This window comes from Protomyctophum bolini (genome assembly GCF_963924005.1).
Source record: "Protomyctophum bolini genome assembly, chromosome: 18".
In the NCBI taxonomy this organism is placed as follows: Eukaryota; Metazoa; Chordata; class Actinopteri; order Myctophiformes; family Myctophidae; genus Protomyctophum; species Protomyctophum bolini.
The window spans coordinates 20916875-20940330 of NC_137879.1; the positions used below are offsets into that span (position 1 = coordinate 20916875).

General features: G+C 41.2%; 2 protein-coding genes across 2 annotated transcripts; both read right to left on the reverse strand.

Moving 5' to 3' along the window:
- Window positions 1-1498: 1498 nt before the first annotated feature.
- On the reverse strand, window positions 1499-19091 carry ccz1 (CCZ1 homolog, vacuolar protein trafficking and biogenesis associated). Its single transcript, XM_080789086.1, has 17 exons — window positions 18969-19091; window positions 16103-16178; window positions 15911-16007; window positions 15650-15747; window positions 14983-15076; window positions 14809-14889; window positions 14616-14663; window positions 14211-14294; window positions 13278-13453; window positions 11782-11863; window positions 11111-11172; window positions 8571-8682; window positions 7520-7553; window positions 6738-6855; window positions 3585-3743; window positions 2382-2509; window positions 1499-2090 (listed from the first exon to the last, which is right to left on the reverse strand). Exons 2-17 carry the CDS (start codon window positions 16114-16116, stop codon window positions 2035-2037), a joined length of 1443 nt encoding a protein of 480 aa, XP_080645212.1. The 5' UTR covers window positions 16117-16178; window positions 18969-19091; the 3' UTR covers window positions 1499-2034.
- A 1833-nt stretch (window positions 19092-20924) lies between these two features.
- pvalb9 (parvalbumin 9) lies at window positions 20925-23151 on the reverse strand. Its single transcript, XM_080789075.1, has 4 exons — window positions 23055-23151; window positions 22105-22237; window positions 21704-21813; window positions 20925-21049 (listed from the first exon to the last, which is right to left on the reverse strand). Exons 1-4 carry the CDS (start codon window positions 23143-23145, stop codon window positions 21024-21026), a joined length of 360 nt encoding a protein of 119 aa, XP_080645201.1. The 5' UTR covers window positions 23146-23151; the 3' UTR covers window positions 20925-21023.
- Window positions 23152-23456: the final 305 nt, after the last annotated feature.

Here is a 23456-nt window from a genome sequence, read left to right on the forward strand (position 1 = left end):
CAGTTAAATAAAATGAAAAAATAACAGGCAAGGTAAATGTTCCACATAAAATACATAATAAAAAAGACATAAATGGGATAAACATGAAAAAACAAAAAACAGTTAAACAATGAGTTTACAGACAAACAAAACAGACAACAGGACAGACACTCTTGCTCTCAAACTTTCCCAACATGTTGTAAATTAAGTGGATTACAGACACATTTTTAAATGATAAAAAATAAAATAAAGAAAAAACACTCGGTTCCTTTTTTTTTTCTTTCCAATTTTCTATTGTGCTATCTATTGTGTAGGAGGGGTTAGCGTGCACCTATTGAAATATTCAATGAAGGGTTGCCATGTCTGGTAGAATCTATCTTCACTCCCTCTCAATTCAAATTTAATCTTTTCCAATTCTAAGTAGTGCATAACATCTCTCATAAGTGAAGTGTGAGTCGGAACCTGTGCTTGTTTCCAATTCAACAGTATCAGTCTGCGAGCCAGTAGAGTCACATATTTTACCATGTTATATTGGAAAGTAGACAGTTTGACCCCGGGCCCCCTGACTCCCATAACTGCTGTCAGTGGATCCGGGTCAAAAGGTCTTCCAACAATGTCTGACAGTGATTTCAACTTTGCCAATATGATGTTAATTTAGTGCAATGCCAGAACATATGAGCTAGAGTGGCCGGCGCCTGGCCACATCTGTCGCAGGCTGGATTCACACTGTGTAATATTTTAAACTGTATAAGACCATGCCTGGCACAAACTGAAGAAGAGTGCACAAACTTTTGAGATGTAGACCATTGCTCGTCAGTGATAGATATTCCTAAGTCGTTTTCCCAGGCAGTTTTTAAATACTCCAAGGAGGCATTATTATCTAAACATGAGAGAATTATAAATAATAGAAACACCTCCCCTAAAAGTAATGATTGATTGGGAAATGGGAATATGCAAAAGAAAAATAATTTGCAAGGTGGAATATTTTGTAGTTATAGCAGAGGGACACACGAGAGAAGATTGAAAAACAAAAACACTGTGGGAGAAAATGTGTGCACAGCTGGTCCTACCCACATGTCATGAAGTCAATGAGTTTGACACCGCTGACCTAGAGAGAACACGATCTGCCATTTTCTCAGCTGTAATGGACTGAGAGGGGCCCCAATCAACAGTTACGCACACACACGGCTTATGACGCAGTTGTTTGGTCAGTTTGTGAATAAGATGGACTGGTTTACCTACTCTGCAAAGGTGACCACTGACATCAACTAGATCCGTCGTAGATGAGATTTCCGCAATGCAAAATTGTTAGTGACAAAAGACTTCAGTGTCCCCTCCCTGGCCTGAGCTCCTCCCAGGTTGAGCACCTCCCTCAGTAATATACCCATTAACCATACTTCCCTCTGTGGCACAGTTGCCGTTGTTTATCGCTAGTGGGTGCACACGCCGCACAGTATCACACACTGTGGCTTTAATGATTTAGAACAGCCATAAAAATTAATTTTCTTTATAATCAGAGTAAAATTATAATTTCTTAATTTATTGAAAGTTTGGGCAGCTGTTTACAAACCACAATACTTTTGTGACGTGATGGTATCTTATTTCAAAACTATACAAGCGTATTAATCAAACATTAAGAAAAGATTTGTGTGTAGGTTTTGGAATCCATTTTGACTGACCATGACCGAGGGTCTCCATTAAAAAAAAGAAAAAAAAAAGAAAGTGATGGACAAGTGATATCAATTGACACCATCATTAACAGTTAATCAACGAATACCAAGCAATGTATGTACAAGGCAACAAATCAAATTAAGTACAGTGGAATTCTAAATAAATTTCAATTTAATTACAATTTGTATAGGTTAAATAAAAATCTAAAAAGAAAATGAGAAAAGCTTCAATTGCAATTATTGCATTACACTGATGCTGTCATAATACCCTTTGATGATGACAGTTTTTAGTGTGGTTAAAACAGTCCATGTGTCTCTTCCCTCCTCTGCTCTTCCCGTTATCTTTCTGAGTCTCTGTCATCCTGAGAGATCTCTGGAATCGCTGTCAGTCCAAGAAGAATATATTGTTGAACTGTGTTGCACAAAGCCTCTTAACTTCCTCTGTATGGGGGGGGGGGGGGGGAACAGAAGGGCAGCGATTGTTAGATGGGAGATTAAGTATTGGGACAGATTTATTGTGGTGGCAGGGCACGCAAGTCCACATTGCTAGATGATGTCACCTGGGTTCATTTCCATTTGTGTCAGTATGTTCCACAGTGTCAGTATGTTGTAATGTAATTCATTATTTGCCACCATATCCCACCATACTGTACTGTAGTCTATCAGTGGTCTCTGCCACTGAAAACCACTGGACAAAGCTAAAGCAAGGCGAGTCGTTCATATCAATCGTACCGTTTACTTCAATCAGATTGGCATTCTTCTGGTTCAGGATGACGTACAATTCTCTCTGGTCTGACTTCTTGCCAACTACCCAGTAGTCCGTCATAGCTTTTACAATAATTTCTTCATCTTCATCAACTCTGGGGGTTGGGGATAAAAAGATGTTAGGTGGACAGTCTAAATGAAATGTTCACAACCCATGGCAGTATACAGTACAAAACTGAGCACTGTTAGGAAGACTAACTAGCAACTGATTACTTTTCAGAAATGGGCAATTTATTACACAACCTCATTACATTGTGGCATTAATCTTCCTGAGACAGCTCTTACATATAAACGAGTAAGACGCGCAAACGCGGGAAGCGAACGCAGCTCGTACATATTTGGGTTTTGGACGTATAGCTGCTTTGGGGACTCCTTATATGGTTATGGCTGAGTCATGGTGACGTAACAGCGGGACAGACACTTGCATCAATCACAAACAAATCACTCAGCTCCATATATGGGCACAAAAGCGGGACAGACAGACAGACAGACAGACATGATCTGCTAGGTCTCATAGTAAGTGCTCACTGGTTCGCAATCACTGCGTTCGCAATAATGCTGCACCATGGGAATGCCATTGCCCACGCTAGAAAGAGACAAAGTGTGATTTTCACATGACTGTCTCATGATGCCTAAAAGGCAATTGGTAGTAATAAAGCTGCCATGTGTACTATACCATTATGTATGAAAACATAAAAATAACATTACGTAGGAAAATGTATGTGTGTGTCAATCTGAGACCCAAATACTACTTTATGAAGGGGAAGCATTAATAAAACACAAAATGCAGTTGTATTGTGTACAAGTACCGTCTTGTGAAACAGAATATATAATTGCGAATGCAGTGAGCACTTACTATGAGACCTAGCAGATCATGTCTGTCTGTCTGTGTGTCTGTGTGGCACAAAGGGGGGACACACAGTGTGTGTCCCCCCTTTGTGCCCATATATGGAGCCGAGTGATTTGTTTGTGATTGATGCAACACACTCCATATTTGGACGTATAGCTGCGTTCGCTTCCCGCGTTTGCGCGTCTTACTTGTCATATACTATGCCATTGTAAACTAGTAAGATTTACATGAAAAGTGAATACATTATGCACTGTCTTTTATACAAAAAAGGTACTTGTAATTGCTTTATTTGAATCCAACAGGTAAATTAAACAAATCACCTGGCAAAGTCACAATTAATGTCTCCCAAGATCTTCATAAGGTCAGGATGAACAGAAGTGAGCGACACACTGGCTGTTTTCCTCATGTGAATGGTGCTCTTCTCTGCCAAGTTCATGTGGTTGAAGTAGATGAACTTGAACTGGGGCTCTTTGTCTGGCCTAGATGGACACAGTAATGAAAAAATACATAAACCAGAAAGACCAGGTATACAGTAGGAAGGAAGATTAAATATCAACAGCATGTATTTTGTACATATATACGTGTTAAAGTAAAAAAATCTTGACATTTGAAGCATACATGCGGCCCTCACCTTCACTTAATGCAGCCCATAGGTTAATATCGGAATACTGATATTATTGATTCCAGCCGTTCCAATTCCAAACATGATCTGCTTTAATTACTTCAGGCTATATTAGTAGCTTAATGACTAGTATTACAATACTATAATGTGTTATGTCCAATGTATTTATATTTAAGTTCATAAAGTTAAAGTTACTAAGTTACTTTTCAGGATTCCAATGAAAAAAAATAGCAAAAATACTGTATACAAGCATTTTGAGCTTGTAGATCGGCCATTTTTGCTACTTTTGTGTGACATAGAATGACAAAGTAGGGCATTATTTAGGAAAAGACATTATACAATGTATACAATCTGGAGTGAGCGTGGAAATATTGTGGCCGTCTCAATCATAAAAGTTGCCCATCCCTGATCTGAAGGCAGAAGAAACATTATGATTTAACTAGAACTGCACTCTGTGTAAGAGCCTACTTGCGCGTTGCACACTTCATGCAGCCACGGCATACGCGCCGGAGCACCAGACAAACAACTTTACTTGCGTGCTCTGCTTGCGCAAGTAAATATTATATTTATTATAGGGTTATTTAATATACTAGATAGTAGATGGGCATCTGCCTTTGATTTATTTATGACTCAATCTTTATTAAATATTTTTTTTAACATTTTGCCAAACCTGCCAAACCTTTTGGCGAGGTAAAGTGTGTTCTTAATCTGTACTGTATGTGGATTGAGACCAATCTCTCTCGGTCTCTCCGCCTCATGATTATATTGTCACACGCACAGTCGCACACCCATCTGTCTTTCCTGAGGTTACTTTTGTCATTCCAAACACCCAGGTATTTAAAAAAAATACGTAAACAAAAGTATAGTGGGTGATGTTTCATGTTAAAAGATGCTCCAGTCCAAACACATTACACAGACTGACACTACAGTACATTAGCTGACAAATTAGCTGATGGCACGGTTCTGCACCAAATTCTGAAACAAAATCTACACCTGCATGAGAAGTGACAAAATCTACAATAATACACGAATTAACGAATAACCTACACCTACACAGCGTCTGTCATCTTTCAAATTTGTTCCACAAAATACAATTCTCTTGCTGCATGCTGTCCAAATTATTTGTCCAGTTCACACTGGGCAAATACAAGTAAAATATTCTGCCTTCCAAATGTGTCCCGCTGCAGATTCAACATAGTTAATCTGATGGTGCAATAAACTGATGGTGCACATTATGAACATTATGTTCGGGCACAGATTAGATTAACTAATCGATGGCCCGAGAAAGAGAACGTGTTTAAGAGTATGACTGTGTAGTGTGTATGCATGCATCAGAGAAACCGAGTACACATGTATGAATGTGTTAATCAGTAAACTGTGTGTTGTAAGTGTATGCAGTAGCACAGTGCCTGTGTGTCTGTGTGTGTGTATCACCCTATCTGAGTCTACTCGACAGTTCCGGCAGTCTTGATCAGAAGAGATGGGCTGGGTTCCAGCAGTGGACCTTTTGGGCCAGCATTACTTATTCACTCTATTCTTCACTCGGATGACTAAGAAGAAGCTTGTCAAACTGTCCAAGCCACAGAGTCCAGAGTCTTAGGTTACTGGTCAGCGCTTATCTCCAGTTATCTGTAGGGGTAGCGGAGTTGGAGTACCATGCAGCGTGCCAGGCTCCCAAGTAACACTGGCTGGCCACAACGCTTGTGTTACCCCACAAGTAGTGAGCCTGTGACAATATCCGATGGAGTAACAAGAGTCTCGTCTGACGCCGTCGGCCCTATGTGGGTCAATTCAAAAGGGGATTGAATGCATGGCGCTGTCAAGTGACACTGTCTGTTGGGTATAATCACTGTCGAGAGAAGTACTTTGTCAAAAAACAAAACAATAACAAGATAGTGATTCAGGCATTAAGTATTGGGGAATATGAATGGACACTGTCCAGAAAAAAAGAAAGAAATATTTAGATTAATTTAAAGACCACATTACCATATATTAGGCTACTTAAGTCAAATTTGGGGTTAGTGCTGAAGTCCAACATGGGCTTTGAAAGATGATATATTTATTGATGTATTAGCATTTATTACGCATCACTGTCTTGCCACCATCTCTCCCTACCACTAGTCTGTAGCCTTTTTCTCCAGCAGCTTGTTGTCTGTACTTAAGAAAACAATAGAGGGCAATTAACCACACACAGTGCGCAACTTGTCAACCCTCAATGTCCAGGGCCTCAACGAGGTACTTAATGTTAACATGCAAGGCTTGTGTTAACTAACGTGTCACAGAATACACCAACATTATTCGTGTCATTGCCTTTCAAATGAAATGGGTCAGTGGGAGATGCAACTGGAGCAATCAAACTAATTTCCACTCTGCGCTATGTGGATATTAGGTGTTAAAGTGTAACAGTAGAGTATGTTCAGTTGTTGTCGATTGCCACTTTGGATTATTTTAAAAACACTGCGACAAGCGATTACACCATTTTAAAGCAGATTTTCGTGAAAAGGAAGACAGCACGCCACAGCCCTGAATCCTGTCATGTTGCCAACCGAGAAGGAGGAGCTTGGTTAGTCGTGTTATAATGAAGGTCTTCCGTTTGGGAACACTTGTGAGTAATTGACGGTTGGATGCTCCATCTTCAAATACTTCTGCATTAGTGCCAGTGTACAGTAAGATAATAATCACTCCTATAGTTTTTGTTATTCAGAACCTGTCTCTCCAGCTCTTTAGTACACAGAAAATACATGCGACGTGTTTTCAGTGCTATAAAACCAGAAACATGAGCATTTTGATGTCTCTGAACTTGTGATGAAATTTTTAAGTGGGATTACATTTCAGATTGTGGTCCATTTACCCCGATATCCTGCGATTGATGTTGAACTGCTCGCAGATGTCAGATGCCAGCAAGGTGAGCTGGGGCCCCACAAGTCCATCTAGCTGCTCACAGAACTCCCTCGTCAGCTCCACCGAGGCTAGGGGGGGGCATATAGAGGCAAGGAAGAGTAACAAGTGGGGCAAGAAGGAAATAATTAGGTGGGAGGGCTTTCGATGGTGACGTATATGTCGATCAGTGTTGGGTGGATTAAAGGAAATGCCTCTATGTATATGTAATTTGTAAGTTGATTAGCGGTATACTGTGGTTACGTTTGATGCGTATGTATCGTAGCAGCATATGACGTCAGGGTATAACTGGTACAACTAGCTCTCAATGATGACGTAATAAAGATGTGGATTAAAGGACCCAATGCCAGGGTGTAATTGGTTTTCGATGGTGACGTAATGACGATATGTTTTAGTGTCGGGAGGATTAAAGGTAATGACCCTATGTATACATGTATGTAACCTGACACCACTGCCATATCAAGCACAAGTAGTCATTACGTCATATGCTAGCACGGCGCATACACATCAAACGGCGGCATACGAAAACGAAAACTATTACTTGCGCGCTCTGCTTGCGTAAGTAATAACTGAACCAGGGGGATAGCGCACTACAGCGGCACTGATGTCAGACTTCTGTGCTCTATTCTGAACAAAGCTGAGTAAAACAGCAATGACTGGTTACGGGGCATTCATTTCCACTCAAATGGTAGCTCAATGAAAATGTGACATATGACAAATAGTGTGATTACTTACCGCTGATCATAAAACAAACTGCTGCACTCATTGCCTGGAAAAGAGCAGATTGAACACAGTTTTGAGTACAGACCGGGGAAATATATACAGGCTACACAGATCCGAATACTTCTTATAACTGTCATGGGTGCCCAAAAGACGGAACATTAATCATTCCATAACCGAATGCACCGATATACAGGCTGGGAGCGTCTATTGGGCAGCATTCAATGTCATTTCCGGTTGGGACGTCATCCAAAGTGGTCCCCCTCCATTTTAATGGATGGGATCGAATATCTTAAAACGTGAATAACCTTTGATCTAAATCAATGCTTCCAATTCCACAGCTCATCACGGTCCCGTCGCTAGTCGCATTAGAAGTAATCATACCCATGTTGGTTGCTGGTCCTCCAAAGTGTCTTTTGGTTACATGCTATTATATCTAGCGCTGTGCCACCTTGAAATGGGATCTGAAGCTGCAAAGAATTCAATGCTAGAAGACCAAAGAGGTCCAGGTGTTATTTTGTGCAAAAGTGCATTATTGGCTATTTCCCCTAATAAAAGCCCTCAATGGGGGTTGGGTTTTTGTGCTAATTCGCTTATTTCCATCGAAATAAGTAGTAAAGTGTGCCACTTGTATACTATTTACATTATGAAGAGAGGATATATACAAAAAATATTCTTTTTTGAGCGATGGAAATAAGCGAATTAGCACAACACCCCAATGCCTCATTCAATTAAATGCAATTCAATTCAATTCATTGAGGACTTATATTAGGGGAAATAGCCAATAATAATAATAAAATAACACCTGGACCTCTTTGGTGGGGACGTAACAACTACAAATAAGGTAAGAAAGCCTTCTAGCATGGAATTCTCCTTTAACATTGCCATTTAATAATCCCCTTCCCAAAAAATCCATATCATTAGACACAGCAGCGAGGGCCTTCAGCCTAATTCTATTCTTCATGAACAACCGGTCTACTACCTATTCCATGTTTTAAAGCATTAAAAATAAAGCCTTTTTATGAATCAATTTTTTAGCCCGTCATTAGTCAGGCAAACGTGTCACCTTATAAACAATCAGATGCAGTTCCTCATAGTTGTCCTCTGTGTTGACAAATATTCTGGGAAATCTGAATTTGGCCTCGGGATCTTTGAGGTTGGACGGTCCTGTGAGAAACCTGGAAAGAAAGAAAGAAGGGGGGTAAAAACATGAGGCAAATGCTTGGCAGAGATGAGATTGTCTGCAGCATGCCATATACCTAACCTACCTATGGTAAAATAAATAAGTGCCTGAAAAGCTATTGCCGTGAGTGCTGGTTTTCTTCTCCGTTTAAAATGTCGTGTCTGACCGTGCAGCCGGTAAAATGATTAAAGTGAGTGAGACGAGATGGAGTCGTTTATTAGAGATGAGATTAAACATTTAAAACATTGACTGAAAGGTAGTCACGCACACATTCCACAACCTGTTCTTGAATATGTCACCCAACTCAATTGAACTGAAATGGAAATAGATGAAAGATCGGCTGAGCCTCGAACTTAGTTACAGTACAACTGCTTGTAATGTGTCCTAGCACTTGGACGTGAACCTTATTTCATGGATGCATTTTATAAGTCATCTTAATGACTGAAACTTACAGTAAATGGAATTGGAAATCAATGAGTTGCAGTTAACCATAGCATCCTTGGGTTTGAGTCCCACCAGGATCCAAATTTTACATCAATCCATCCTTGCTGCATTCACTTCCCAATCATTTGCAGCATCACACAGCAATTTAACTCTGAGTAAATGGATAAATCAACACTGCCGATTTTACAGTGTATCCCAATTGCCGTCTTATGTTATCTTGTTACAGCTGTGCAGGCAGGATCCCTGCACAGGATCTAGGTCAGCAGAAGTCAACTTGTGTCCTCTGACCACCATATGAGCTCCAATTTCCCTTTAGTCATGGGTCACCTCGGATAACACATGGGTACAAATGTGATGGGATAGCATGAACTTGGACATAGGGCTATCACAATCAGGACATTTTATGTCCAATAATTGTGATTAACGATTGAATAGTGTTTTGCAGCATTGGAGTATAAAAATGACATTTCTGTTTGAGCTTATACACTGTAGGCTTCAAAATATCAATATAATTGAATTGGCTTGCAGGCTGCATATAGATGAAATGCACAATTTAGGCATTTAGCAGACACTCTTAATCCAGAGCGACAACATTGATAACACCTGTACTACATGTTCTTGCCCATTAGGGAACAATGGGTAAAGTGTTTAAAAGTGCAAATTAATTTCCCAAAACATATATGCAAAACATAATGCATTACATTTAAATTCAAAGCAATTTATTGTTTTACTGGAGGTTAGTAACAACCCAGCTCATAGAATTCTGGTTATTGTAGAATTCTGGTCTGCTGGTTATTGTAGAATTGTTTAATTACTAGTATTCATATATTATTGCGACAGTAGAATGCATTTACTATAAAAACCTGCATTTCACTGTCCGTTTGTCAGTCACCCACACCTCCATATATAGTCACGCCTCCCTCAATCACATCTCCATATATGATCACGCCTCGTGACCTCACCTCTCCATATATGGTCATGGCCTCATGACATCTCGTGACATCATGACCCTTAAATCTCCATGACATCAAGCCTCGTGACACGTCACGCCACCATATATGGCCGTCTCCATATGAAGATCACGACACTGACCTCAGCTAACCCTGGCTAACCATACATGGATCATCACCTAGATCTGCATAAATGGAGCCGGCCAGCAATCTACATCCGACCTCAAAACCATAGATCTCCAAATATGGAGCTGACCTGTTGCTGACATGTCAGAACAGGTCCTTCCCCAACCGTCCTTCCTGTTCTGACATTCCAAATGTCATCAAACCAAATTCATTCCACATGTTGATCTGACCCCCCATGCCAAAGCGCCAGCGCTCGCCCAGCAGTATTGCCGTCACCCAGGCGGATGAATGCACGTGACAAGGTCGCTTCTCACCCTTAGGGCGTCTTACTGGTTATATTATATGAATAAAATCCAGGATTACACTATTTTATAGGCCCGTTTTAAAACCATGGTGCGGGCAGCAGCGTAGTATAAATTAGGCTCTAGCCCCCTCTCCCAGAGAGAGAATAGCAGCAGAGAAAGCTACATCAACAGTGAAAAGTTGTAAACAATGAAAAAGACTAAACACAAGCAGTACAACCCAGCAACGTATTATTGTTGATCATGTGCATTTGTGAAGTTAAGCTTTCTTTATAATGCAGAAGCTTTCTTTATAATGACAAAATGATCTCAATAAATTGTTTTGGAGACTCAGCAAGAACAATAAACAATGACAACAACAACAACAACTGATGTGGTTTACATCACTTTGTCCCACAATACGACTGCGTTAACCCATTTTGGGCGGGAACCCATTTTGGTGTTAGCAATGCATTATGTCATACTATTGAAAAATAGCAGATCTACAAGCTCATAGTGCGCCACTCGCTATGAGCTTGTAGGTCTGCTATTTTTTTAAACTGTCAGGATTTAAGATTTTTTTAGAATCTGATCTCAGGTCAGAATGGGTTGAAAGGCTCACCTTCCATAGTGCAACAGATTCCCTGCCACTTCAGGCCTGAGTGGAGAGTCCCTGCCAGCCAACTGGGACGGGGAGAGAGTGGAGGGGGCAGGGAGAGAAGGAGAGACAGACAGAGTCCTCATTACATTGAACGTGAGAAGTACTCATTCATCATTTTATCATACACTCCAAAAACATATCATACACTCACTATTGCTACCGTATTATATCTTGAGTTTATTGAAATCATTTCAATCTGGTCTAGTGCAGTTCAGTATGTACAGAATCACATTAGTGACATCACACACAGTAGAGGAAACACCTGCAGAGGAGTGGATTTCTAGAGGTCAGAAGAGAGCAGTGGATCTCATGTTCAAAACATTCTATCTCTCATCCAATCCATCACCTTCCCTTCTCTCGCCTCAATCCAAACCGCTCGTCTTTCACTCAAAATCAACCTTGCCTTCCTAAGTTTATTCCTCCCTCCACCGCTTTAGACGAAACCGGAGGGGTGCCCTGTAGGCGATCAATGCTGCGGTGTCAAGCTGCACGTAATGCGACACCGCAGCTACGATTGCGCCCAGGGCAGCCCTCCGCGGATTTGCCTGTAGTCTATACACGCATGTATCGTATCCCATCTCTTTTTAAACAATTTGACATGTTTTTCTACGTCGGCCCTCAATTCTACTCACCTCTGGTTCAGAGTGCCTGGGAAACAATGAGGTGGTCAGATACTTGTACAGGATCCTCATATCATCCTGTTCTAGTCCGCTCCTGCAGTCACAACGACAGACACTAATTAAGCCCTATATCATTTGTTGTACGATACGGTGAACATTCACCCAGGACATGCCCAAATGAGAGTTAACACGTTGAAAGTGGTTAACCACAACTTTAAATGCCTCGACACATTCACATCAATGAATACAAGACAAAGGGATTATTGTTAATAATATGAAACAAGATACATGCACATATATCTGGGGGTGATAGAAAGCTAGATAGGAAGATTGACAAGTGAGAACCAGATGTGTGGTAGATTTGATAATTTGATTAATAAAGGTGGGTATTGATTGATTGATGATTTGTTGAACCTTTTGGTGACTGGCATGTTATATAAAGTGTGCTGCTAAGAATGACCACTGTAGCTGGTGAGAATGAGGCATAGCAATGTGAGTAAATAGCAGTTAAAATCAAGAAATCAAACAAATGTATGCATCCCTCAAAGGCTTTCATATACAGTATAATGAAGGGTCACGCTAAGGCAGTGAAAGCTGCTCTCTGGTCAACACATTAGCGATCACTAATCCCTCCATTCAAGCTGGTCGGCTGACAGTGCAATTAAAACGGAAAGAGATATCAGAATACATATAATGGGGGCACGGTGGCGCAGTGGGACTCGGTAGGCCTTGGGTTCCATTCTTGTTGGGGATGCTGTGGGCAAGTTCTCTCCTCCGCGTCATCAGTGCCCATACCCTAAGTGGGGTTGGCAAAAGGGCCTTTCTGTGTGGAGTTTGCATGTTCTTCTAGTGTACCCTAGGGTAGGTAGTACCCTCACAAAAATATGCAGTAATCCTGTTCTCTAAAACTGCTTCCCTCTGGCCAGCCGGGGCGCCTGATGGAAAGAAAAGAAGCGCCTTGGACTCCTCATGTATTGAAGGAAACATGAGGTCAGTCCGTTGCTCACCCCAGGTTGGCAGAGGGAGTGTAGCACCAAGTATTACACTAGACAATTGACACTGGGTGAAAAAAATGGGTTACAAATATCGTGGGATAAAAATAAAATAATAATAATAATAAATGCATATATAATATCCCACAAAGAGGATTACTGGTTATTTGGGCCCGCCTGTTCCACCCAGCCTGTGGTAATGGGATTGGAAATGACAACAATTCCAGCCGCACGCTAACGAGAGTGGGGGAGGTGAACTAAAAAGAACACACTCGTTCGTACAACGTCTCTGTCGGGTGGAAACCTCATGTCCAAAACTGTTACTTTTCAGGATTCAAATTCAAAAGTAGCAGATCCACGAGCTCAAAACGCACCGGCTGCACTTTTATGTGGCACTCTAGTGATCAAGTAGGGCGGGTTACCAAAAAACACAAAGCGTTACAGAAGGTTTCAGCCTGACAGCAACAATAAACAGTCTGACTGGGCAGTTGGGGGGTGCACATAAATAGCATGTACCAGATGAGTTGGTCGTTGTAGAGGAAGGCTGTGTATTTGACCAGGCTGAGGCTCTCCTCCACTCTGTTCACAAAGGACTGGATCTTCAGGTATGTCATCTTGTCCAGTGGGAAAAAGCTGATTCCACCAAACACGTCCAGCAGGTCACATGACTGTAGGTGCAGCGTCTGAAGATACTGGTCACAGACACATACAGTACATACAAATTACAAGCACATGCATGAAATAACAGGAGATTGGCCACACCACAAAAACACATGCATGAGCCAGCGCACACATGAAGACTCAGAAACAGGAGATGGAAAAGAGAGAGGGGTCCATGCTCTCTACAAATGCCCGAGTCACCCAAGGACAGGAGGGGAGGTTCTGACATTCGACCTCTGACATGTACACCACCAGCTCTCACTTTTTTTTTTCAGTCTTCTGCATCTTTGAGTTACATTCTGGAAGAGGGAAGCCCAAGAAAGCTTAAGAGGCAACAGAGGGTGTCCTCTTCATTACACATGAATTATTCACGCTCTTTAATAATCTCAACGGGTGAGCCTAAAGCTGTGTCCTTACATCAAGGCGTGTGGCTAGCTCCACACCAATAGGACTAATGAATGTCTGCGTTTATCAAGAATCATTAGGCTATGGCGGCCGGCAGTCTGGCGTGTCTGCCAACACAGGATGATGTGAGTACTTTCCCGCAAAAGTGTCCTGTGTCAACGCCTGTTTACACTGAATTAAAAAAGAGGAGCTAATGTGTATCTGCCAATCAAATGAAAGTGCTACAGTACATCATGAAGTAGACATTTAGTATCAGGCAGTAACAGGTATAATTGACTTTCATACCAACATAAAGTAGTTATATGACATATGAGTCATATGCTAATATTTATTATGCTAATGTTTATGAGTCAGTGTATGGATAGATGTGTTTCATCTTCTTACCCTGTAGAAGAACTTCTCGAGCTTCTGGATGAGAAGCTCCACTCCGCCAGCCTCCATCGCTCTGCTGAATGTGCCATTGAAGAGCTACAGCATTAACAATAACAACGTTAATGTCTTACATATAAAGTACAAAGCCCTTGTGCCACTAAGGGTCAGTGCCAATCAGAAAATGAGGCTTGGAGGTAAGCGCAAGCGATTGGATTTCTGAGTACACTACACGCAGTAGTTCATTGGTGTTTGTTCACTGGATAAGCCCTAGAATACCTCCAGAGCATTTATAACAATACAATGGTTGCATGAGGTATAGAATTCTGGTAAATGTCTGCATTTCTGAAGAGCATATCTGTTAGCCAGGCAAAACTGGCTTGCTGTGAAAGTATTTAAAAGCAATCTGGTGCTGCTTACCTTGTACATACTGTAGCATTGCCTTAAGACTGCACCATAAACTGTGTCCTGTGGATGCAAGAGAGTACAGCAACTTACAGTAAGGCTATGTATGGACAGAATTTTCCAAATAAAACACACACACAAAGCCTGAGTTGGAGCAGTTAGCACAGCTCAAAAGATAAGCAAACAAAAGTTACTTGAAAAGACCTACAAGAATCTCTTCTTCTTGATATTCTACTGTAGGTGGTTTCCCATCTTTGTTTGGTTTCTCTACCATTGGGTTTCGCACAACCTGCAAATGCAATTAAAAACAGAACCATTATTATGTCTAGAATACAAACACCTTATGCATTGCAAGTAAAGACAGTGAGAGTTGTTTTTGTACCATGACTACCCAGAAACTGTCCTCTGGCTCGAAGAAGAATTGCCGGTTCTTCTGTGTATGTAGAGACTTCGCTGGTTTTGTCGGACAAAATGTCCTGAAACACACAAAAAATAGAAAACTGTTTTATTAGTACTAGAGGTTCAGGCCACTATGCAGCCCTCACATCTAGAGTTCAGGACGCGACACGGCCCTTACACCTACGGCACCGCCGAACCGACCGATATGCCATTGCCATGGTGATATCTGTATCCGTCAGTCCTTGTCCCTTTTAACATAGGATTGCAGAAAAACGCTTTCCAAATAAACCATGTCTCTAATATACATGAACTTTTTATGTATAGCATATCTCACAAAATACATGGAACATCAATGAAAAATGGTTATTGGAATGAAGTATTAGTTCTTGATATGCGTGTGTGTGGGGGGGGTGACTTCTGTGGGCAGTGGCATTATGTTGGCAAAATTGTGTTAAAATTTAAATTGGACGAACTTCTTTATCCAAGTTACAGTAATTGTTTTTAGTATGAAGAAAAAAGAAACGATCCGGGCACACAAGGCTAAAATGAGGATAGCCTTTTTTATGCCAAAACATTGTTTGTAGTAAGTCAGTCACTGAGAGAAGTACAGCAGTGATTTTACACTCTTCAGATTCAAGAGCTATCTCTACCTGGTAAACTGTACAATGGCTTCACAGAGACCCACATTCCGGATCTTCTCATTTTTCTCCACCTCACTGGGGTAGTAGAACAGGATTTTCTTCTCCTCCTAAAAAAAACCAAGACACTGTCCATCATAGGAGTGCTCAAGGGACAGTATCAAAATAACCCTTTAGCAAATACTGACTTTGATTAAGAATGCCATGGAGACGGATCAAGCATACAGTGGTGACACGACGTGTTACAACAAACAAGACACTGTCTGGACTCACCTCTCCTTCCCGTGGCCCGAATGAAGGGTTATAAACAAAGAAATTAAGCAGAGATGGAGTGTACTGTTTCTCTTGCATTCCTGAGGCCATTCTCGGACTGCAACAGACAGACAGAGGGGAGAAGACAACTTAATGAACAAACTGTTCATACTTATAATCTTAAAATCCTCATGCTTTCATTTGACTTGATACCTGATCATCAGCATTAGTGTGACTTATGTCTGGAATTCCTCTGTTCCAAGAAGAGCGTGGTTAGCATGCCGTGTACCTGCAGAAAAAGATAAATAGATCTCATACTGTGGCAAATCTAAAAGGTGATAATGACCAACTTCTTGTTCACATCTAAATTCTATAGATACAAGTCAAGAGAATAAAGTTGGGAATTTCAACCAATATTGGGTGACTATTAGACAGGTATCAAGTAGGCGACGGCGTGCAACATTTACTTAATTTAGTCAATTATAAAATCTATAATTAATCATTTAATAAAATAATCAATTAATAATCGATCAACTATGAAACCTTGTGTTTTTTACCACCTGAAGTGTTATTGCCTTGTCTGTCCCTGTTTGAGTGTGGACTCGATGTCTTATGTAGAAAAAGGACTATACTATACAGAGACATTGGAGATGGTGCCACATGGAGGGGGGATGAGGGAGGGAAGAGGGGTGGGAAAAGAAGAAAATCTTGGGAATTGCTCTTGTGTCATTTGTAGAAATGCTATATGTACTATACTGCACTTTCCAAATAAAACAAATATTATTAAAAAAAAAAGAAACCTTGCGTTTTTGACACCTAACTCACAATTCCCGTCACTCTGTCATGACACTCACAATTCCGGTCACTCACCCCAGGCAAGCTCCCAGCTCATTGTGACATCAGCCCCCTGGTCAACCCAGGCAAGCCCCCAGGTGACCGGGTCATCATGACATCACGTGACATCAGCCCCCATATAAGGTGCCCAGGTCATTGTGATTTATTGATCAAAGTTCATCCCATGCCAAAGTGACCGCACTCGCCCAGCAGTCTGACTCACCAGACATGCACCCCGATCTGCCCCCGGCAGTACGACCTCCACACCCAGATCTGCCCCGGCAGTACGACCTCCACTCTGATCTGCCCCGGCAGTACGACCTCCACTCTGATCTGCCCCGGCAGTACGACCTCCACACCCCGATCTGCCCCGGCAGTACGACCTCCACACTCTGATCTGCCCCCGGCAGTACGACCTCCACACTCTGATCTGCCCCGGCAGTACGACCTCCACACTCTGATCTGCCCCGGCAGTACGACCTCCACACTCTCATCTGCCCCGGCAGTACGACCTCCACACTCTCATCTGCCCCAGCAGTACGACCTCCACACTCTGATCTGCCCCCGGCAGTACGACCTCCACACTCTGATCTGCCCCGGCAGTACGACCTCCACACTCTGATCTGCCCCGGCAGTACGACCTCCACACTCTGATCTGCCCCGGCAGTACGACCTCCACACTCTGATCTGCCCCGGCAGTACGACCTCCACACTCTGATCTGCCCCGGCAGTACGACCTCCACACTCTGATCTGCCCCGGCAGTACGACCTCCACACTCTGATCTGCCCCGGCAGTACGACCTCCACACTCTCATGGAGGAGACTGCCGACGAGCGGCGCCGTCGTCTGGCCAGAACTACAGTTCTCAACAAGCCCGAAAATTAAGGCCCGGCCCTACCTGGGCCCTCATCAAACCCTGTACATTCAATACACTGCCCCAACTGACACCCTTAGATCTACATATATGGTGCTGACCTGTTCTGACATTCCATATCTGGCTCATTTCTTAAAAAGTGTATTAGAGACACAAAAAATGAACTTAAAATCAATGAAACATTTAACAGTCACTGCAGCCATGGGTTGATTTTAAGATTGATGTGATATGATGAGCTCTCCTTCTGGTTTGGGACTTGGGTCAGAAGTTAACTGCAGGAACTGAATTTTATATTATCTTTTAACTAACATGTGTTTTGGGGGAGACTAGACATACTGGTAAGCGCAGTACGGTAGTCCGGCCCTACATGTGATCATTCGCTCAGTGTTGGCTTGAGAGAAACAGTCTATGCCAGGGGTGCCCAAAAGGTAGATCGTGATCTACCAGTAGATCACAGGCTGTGTGATCTGAGTGTCTGAGTGTTTTGCACCATGAGTCAATCAGTATTTCAAATGCATGTACAAAAAAACCCTACCAATTCCATTTCCCCCTATTTCCCATTCCTAGTGCATTTGTCTTGTACTACCCACTATTTTCTGCATGGGATCATTCTTTTTTTGGTGGGTAGATCTGGTTGAGCCAGTAATTTTGAAACTGAATGTAGCTCTCAGGTCTAAAAAGTGTGGGCACCCCTGGTCTATGCAGCTTTGGTGAAGTTCCTGATGTGAGTGAGACTCAAAGTTCAAATCATAATAGAGTATAACGCATAGGCTACGTTTTTTGCTTGGTGACTTGGTGTAAATGTAATGCCAAAGATTGTAGACAGTTTCTCTCTGGGCCTAATAGCACCAATAATAACCAGTACTTGGATTTTGTCCGGGGTCAGCTGAGCCATTCATGTGCCTTTAACATAAAATACAGTTAAACGGCTTTGTGTCATCAGAAGACACAGTAACATAACGTTGTGTATCATCACAGCTAGCATAGCTGTGTAAATTGATGTCGTGCCTCCTGGTGATTCCCAAGGGGCAGCAGATCACTACAACGATAAGTGATACTTACAAGCGAAACCCCAAGCCTGCCTACAGCAACGCCAGGCCTAGATTAGAACGGGGTCGCAAACTTGGCATAGTTCATCTTTTGTTTTTCCATACTTGACTCTTGCAATTATGACGACAAAGACATCTATTGTGGTCGGTTAGCAAAGCAGTGAGTGAGTACAACAACATGTAGCAATTAGCCAACGTTAGGTGCTCAATTTGTGTGTAGCTATTCAAGTTAGCTATGACACCAGCAGCAGCAGCTATTTTCCATTGAGTACAGCTCGCTGAAACACACTTTTTCAAATGACAACAAAACTGTAATACTCACTTTACGGTGCATACATTTGGAAACATTCAGAATGTTCGGGGTCGTAGTTTCTGAGAAGATAACTGTGAAAGTTGAGTAAATTAGATTTAGAAAGAGAAGCCGCTTACTTCCTGGTACAGCTTCTGACAGCTATGAGCGTCACACGCACAACTGCCCGGGTGGGTTTAATTTCATCCAACATAAGGTTCCACTATAAAATCGTCCCCCTAGGCTCACTCAGAAGCCTATACAAGTTACAACCAGTGGTGGAAAGTACATTTACGTATAAGTACTGTACTATAGTTATTTTGTAGATTTTAATTATTATTACAAAACATACTTGTACATACACTTCAGCCCTATATTGAAAATAGCCAATCTACAAGCTCACAATGTGTCGCTATGCGATGCATTGTGAGCTTGTAGTTCTGCTTTTTTTTCAAAAGCAGAACTGTTTTTTTTCAAAAGCAGAACTACATAAAGTTCTATAAACAGTAGTACGTTCTACTTTTACAGAGAGTATTTCTATATTGCACTATTGATACTTTTACTCAAGCACAAAATGTGAGTACTTTTTCCATTGTTCATTTCATTACATTTTCATTTCAGTAGGTTGCGTTGTTCATTTCATTACATTTTCATTTCAGTAGGTTGCGTTGTTCATTTCATTACATTTTCATTTAAGTGAAGTACAAGTACAACTAGCCTGGTTTTGTATTAGAATTGTCTGAGGGCCTTGATTACAGCAGCAGGTATAGCTTCACATTTTACACTTAATTGGGATAATGATGGCATGTTGGTGTGGTCAGTGTAACACCCCTTTGTGAAGACTTGTGAACCGTATCACAGAGAGCGGTACCCTTTTCATAGTGTAATGGTAACACAGATACTTGGGATACTTAAATTAATGGAATCAATCCCAGCCAATGAATACATTATTTACCTATTCGGTCTTCTAACTACAAACAAGAAATAAAACAGGTAAATCTCATTAAAATTGGAAGTCTGATCATACAGTATTTTGAATTGGCTGAACAGAGATGAATGATCAGGAATAATGTTGGGACTGGTTCTGGTCTTGTCTTCTTATTTACTAGCCCAATTCACTCAGCAGAAACCCTAGAGGGGACAGTCCTGCCATTGAGACATTGAGAGGCCCCAGTCCTTTGTAACTTTAATCTGCACTCTCTTTCCCCTATCATTTCACTGCGAAGTTGATTTGAACTACATACCATTTGATATAGTTTGCCTCAACATCCTAGTTGACTTTTTTGACAGCTACTGTATGTCTGGTAAACCGTAAACAACTTTGATCCATTATCCGTAAGTAAGACCTAGTTGAGTTTGACCCAAAGGAGAGTTTTATTGTTTTAGAATTGACCACCTGGAATTTACAACAACCTTTCGGTCTGTGGTCTAATTTATTAGGTCTAAATAAAACCCTACTCTCATTTACAATGGAGGCATTCAGTAGTGTACAGTTGTGAAAACCTTTAGAATGTGTATTGAGACTTTATAAATATCTGAATAATAATAATATATTTTATTTATAAGGCGCCTTTCATGCACTCAAGGTCGCCGTACAACAAGTTAAAAACAGTTGACACAAGACAAAACAGAGTTAAAAGCAAAAGCAGACAACAATGTACAGCTTGCAGCAGAAAACACAGATAACTGTGTTTACTGTGTTAACTGTGTTTCAACCATGTAGTACGTATAAGAAATAAATAAAAAACAGAACAGAAAGCAACGAGTAAGTTCATTTCGTTTATTTAGTCATCTCATTCATCATCAGTTGCATGTGCAGTGGTCTGTGCATAGAAAGAGAAGAAGCAACAAAGTGATACAGTACACTCACAAACAAAAGGAAAAAATACATAAAAAGTGTTTGTTTTTAATCAGGAAAAGGACAATTAGAAACAATTCAAGTGCATAGAGTTTCGGTAGTAAATAAAATACAATCCTGGGAATGTATGACGGGGACCTGAGGACTCCTGAACAAGAGATGAAGGGAGGAGAGGATAGAAGACGTGAACACTCGTGCTCTCTTCCCAACGCTCTTAATCTGCAGACATCTCAGGACAGGACCAACGTCTTGAATTCTAGAGTGAGAAACATTTTTTGTTTTAGTTTAGTTGAGAGATCATTTATCGCACAAAATAAAATATTTTACATACTCTGTTAAAACCTTTATCATTTCACAGTTTGCAAAACTAATTATGAGATTAAGCAGTTGATGTAATTGAATGTATTTCAAATATGATTGACATTCGGTTAAAAAAAATCCAAGATTAACCAGCCAAGAGATGCTGACATGATGTGGATTTTCAATCTAAGGATTGTCCTGATTACATTGTGGTATCCGTTGCTAAAGCTCAAATACAACATACCAGCCCATGGTATTATACATGTATTCACAGTAACACGCCAGATTATTTTTTTTAGAATGCCTGAGTCGACATGCAACAAGGTCACAATGCTGGTGATAAGATTATTATAAAGAGACAGAAGTGTTTGTGCCATTACCAACAGTATTTTTCAGGTAAAATATCAGATATTTTAAAAACAAAAGTCCTAATATGATTGAAAAATATCAATAGTATCTCTTAATGTTCTTTACATAACATGACAACAGATTTTCAAAGAGCAGGTGTTATTACATTCAGCTATTGGATGACAACAAGGTCTGATCAGTTACTGTAGTAAGCGCATCAAAGCATGCATATATGTGACAGGGATTAATATTCAGAACTGACCCTCTGCTCCGATTTCGCCATCACCATCATCATCGGCCGCTGATATGAAGGCCTTAGCCTCTGCATCAGTCAGCAACCGAGCCCCAGGTACGAACCGCTGCAGGAAGAATCTGGATGGAAGCAGGTGTGTCAAATTAATATGAATAGAAGTGGACAGAGAGATAAGCCTACAGCTAGATCCTGTAAAATCCTGTAAAAAAGGGGGTTATGGGTTATGTTACAGGACAAGAATCAATTCAGTTCTCTTGGCTTATTTTGTCTCAGTGAGTGCAAGCCAGGAATTTATTTTATATTGCCTGAACATATTGTTTTTCTCAATTCATTGTCACAGCTGTCACTTTGTGACAAAGAAATATACGGTAAGTAAATATAGTATCTATATAGTATAGAACTATACGTACTTAATCTCCTCCACCTCTAAAGACCCACTGTCATCATCATCAAGCAGACGGAAGACATCTTTAATCTCCTGGGGTGTCTTTGAGGCCAAGCCAGACAGTTCGAAAAACTTCTTGTGGCTGAACGTGTCTGGAGCTGGAAACGCACGCGCACACACACACACACACACACACACACACACACACACACACACACACACACACACACACACACACACAAGGCACAATATCGGCACGTCATGCGATGCATTGTGAGCTTGTAGATCAGCTATTGGCTACAAGGCTGCTGTCCGGCAGGAGGGTGATTTATTCCCCCTCTTCCTGGTTCTGTCTGTTACACACTGGCAGACACACAAGTCCACGGAAAACATTTTTCAAATCACGGCTGAGTTAGCATGACACTGTACATTATTTAAAATCACACACAAGAATGACAGATCCTACACTCTGCAGCTTTATCACGGATTCTAATACATCACTAAAAGATTGTTTTACCTTGATGAGAATTAGGATAAGTAAAGATTGGCTTTAGTCTTTTACATTATTGAAATAATAATAATATACCGGCAATATTAAACAATTTGTGTGTTTGTGTGTGTCTGTGTGTGTGTGTGTGTGTGTGTGTGTGTGTGTGTGTGTGTGTGTGTGTGTGTGTGTGTGTGTGTGTGTGTGTGTGTGTGCGTGTGCGTGCGACTGTGTGTGTGTGTGTGTGTGTGTGTGTGTGTGTGTGTGTGTGTGTGTGTGTGTGTGCGTGCATATGTGTGTGTGTGTGTGTGTGTGTGTGTGTGTGTGTGTGTGTGTGTGTGTGTGTGTGTGTGTGTGTGTGTGTGTGTGTGTGTGTGTGTTCATATGTCACAATGTTCAAACTAATGTTATATTTCTGTCTTTCATTCATTCGTTCTCTTACACATTACAGAGGTATAGCACATATTATGTTGTTTAACCTAACCTACCTTGGCAGTCCTTGACGGCTTTGTCAATGGCATCAGCCGAGAGGATAGAAGTGAGTGACATATTAATCCTGTAGGGTAAAAAGAAGAGCATTGTAAATTATTCACTCTCTCCTCTCCCTCTCAATTATTCTCTGTCTCTTTCAAAACGTGTCTGGCCATGCGGCCACTAGGTTCATCATCATCATCATCATCATCATCATCATCATCATCACCTCTATCAGTTTCTATAGCCAATATGTGCTAAACAGTATAATCTTACATTGGATTTAGGTGTTTGATCTATCCTGATCTGATTCTGACCCATAACTCGATGATGCTCTATATAAAAACTGTCAAATTAGAAATGTAATGACAATAGAAGATTAAGTTTATCCTTCATTTGGAACATTTATTTTATTTATT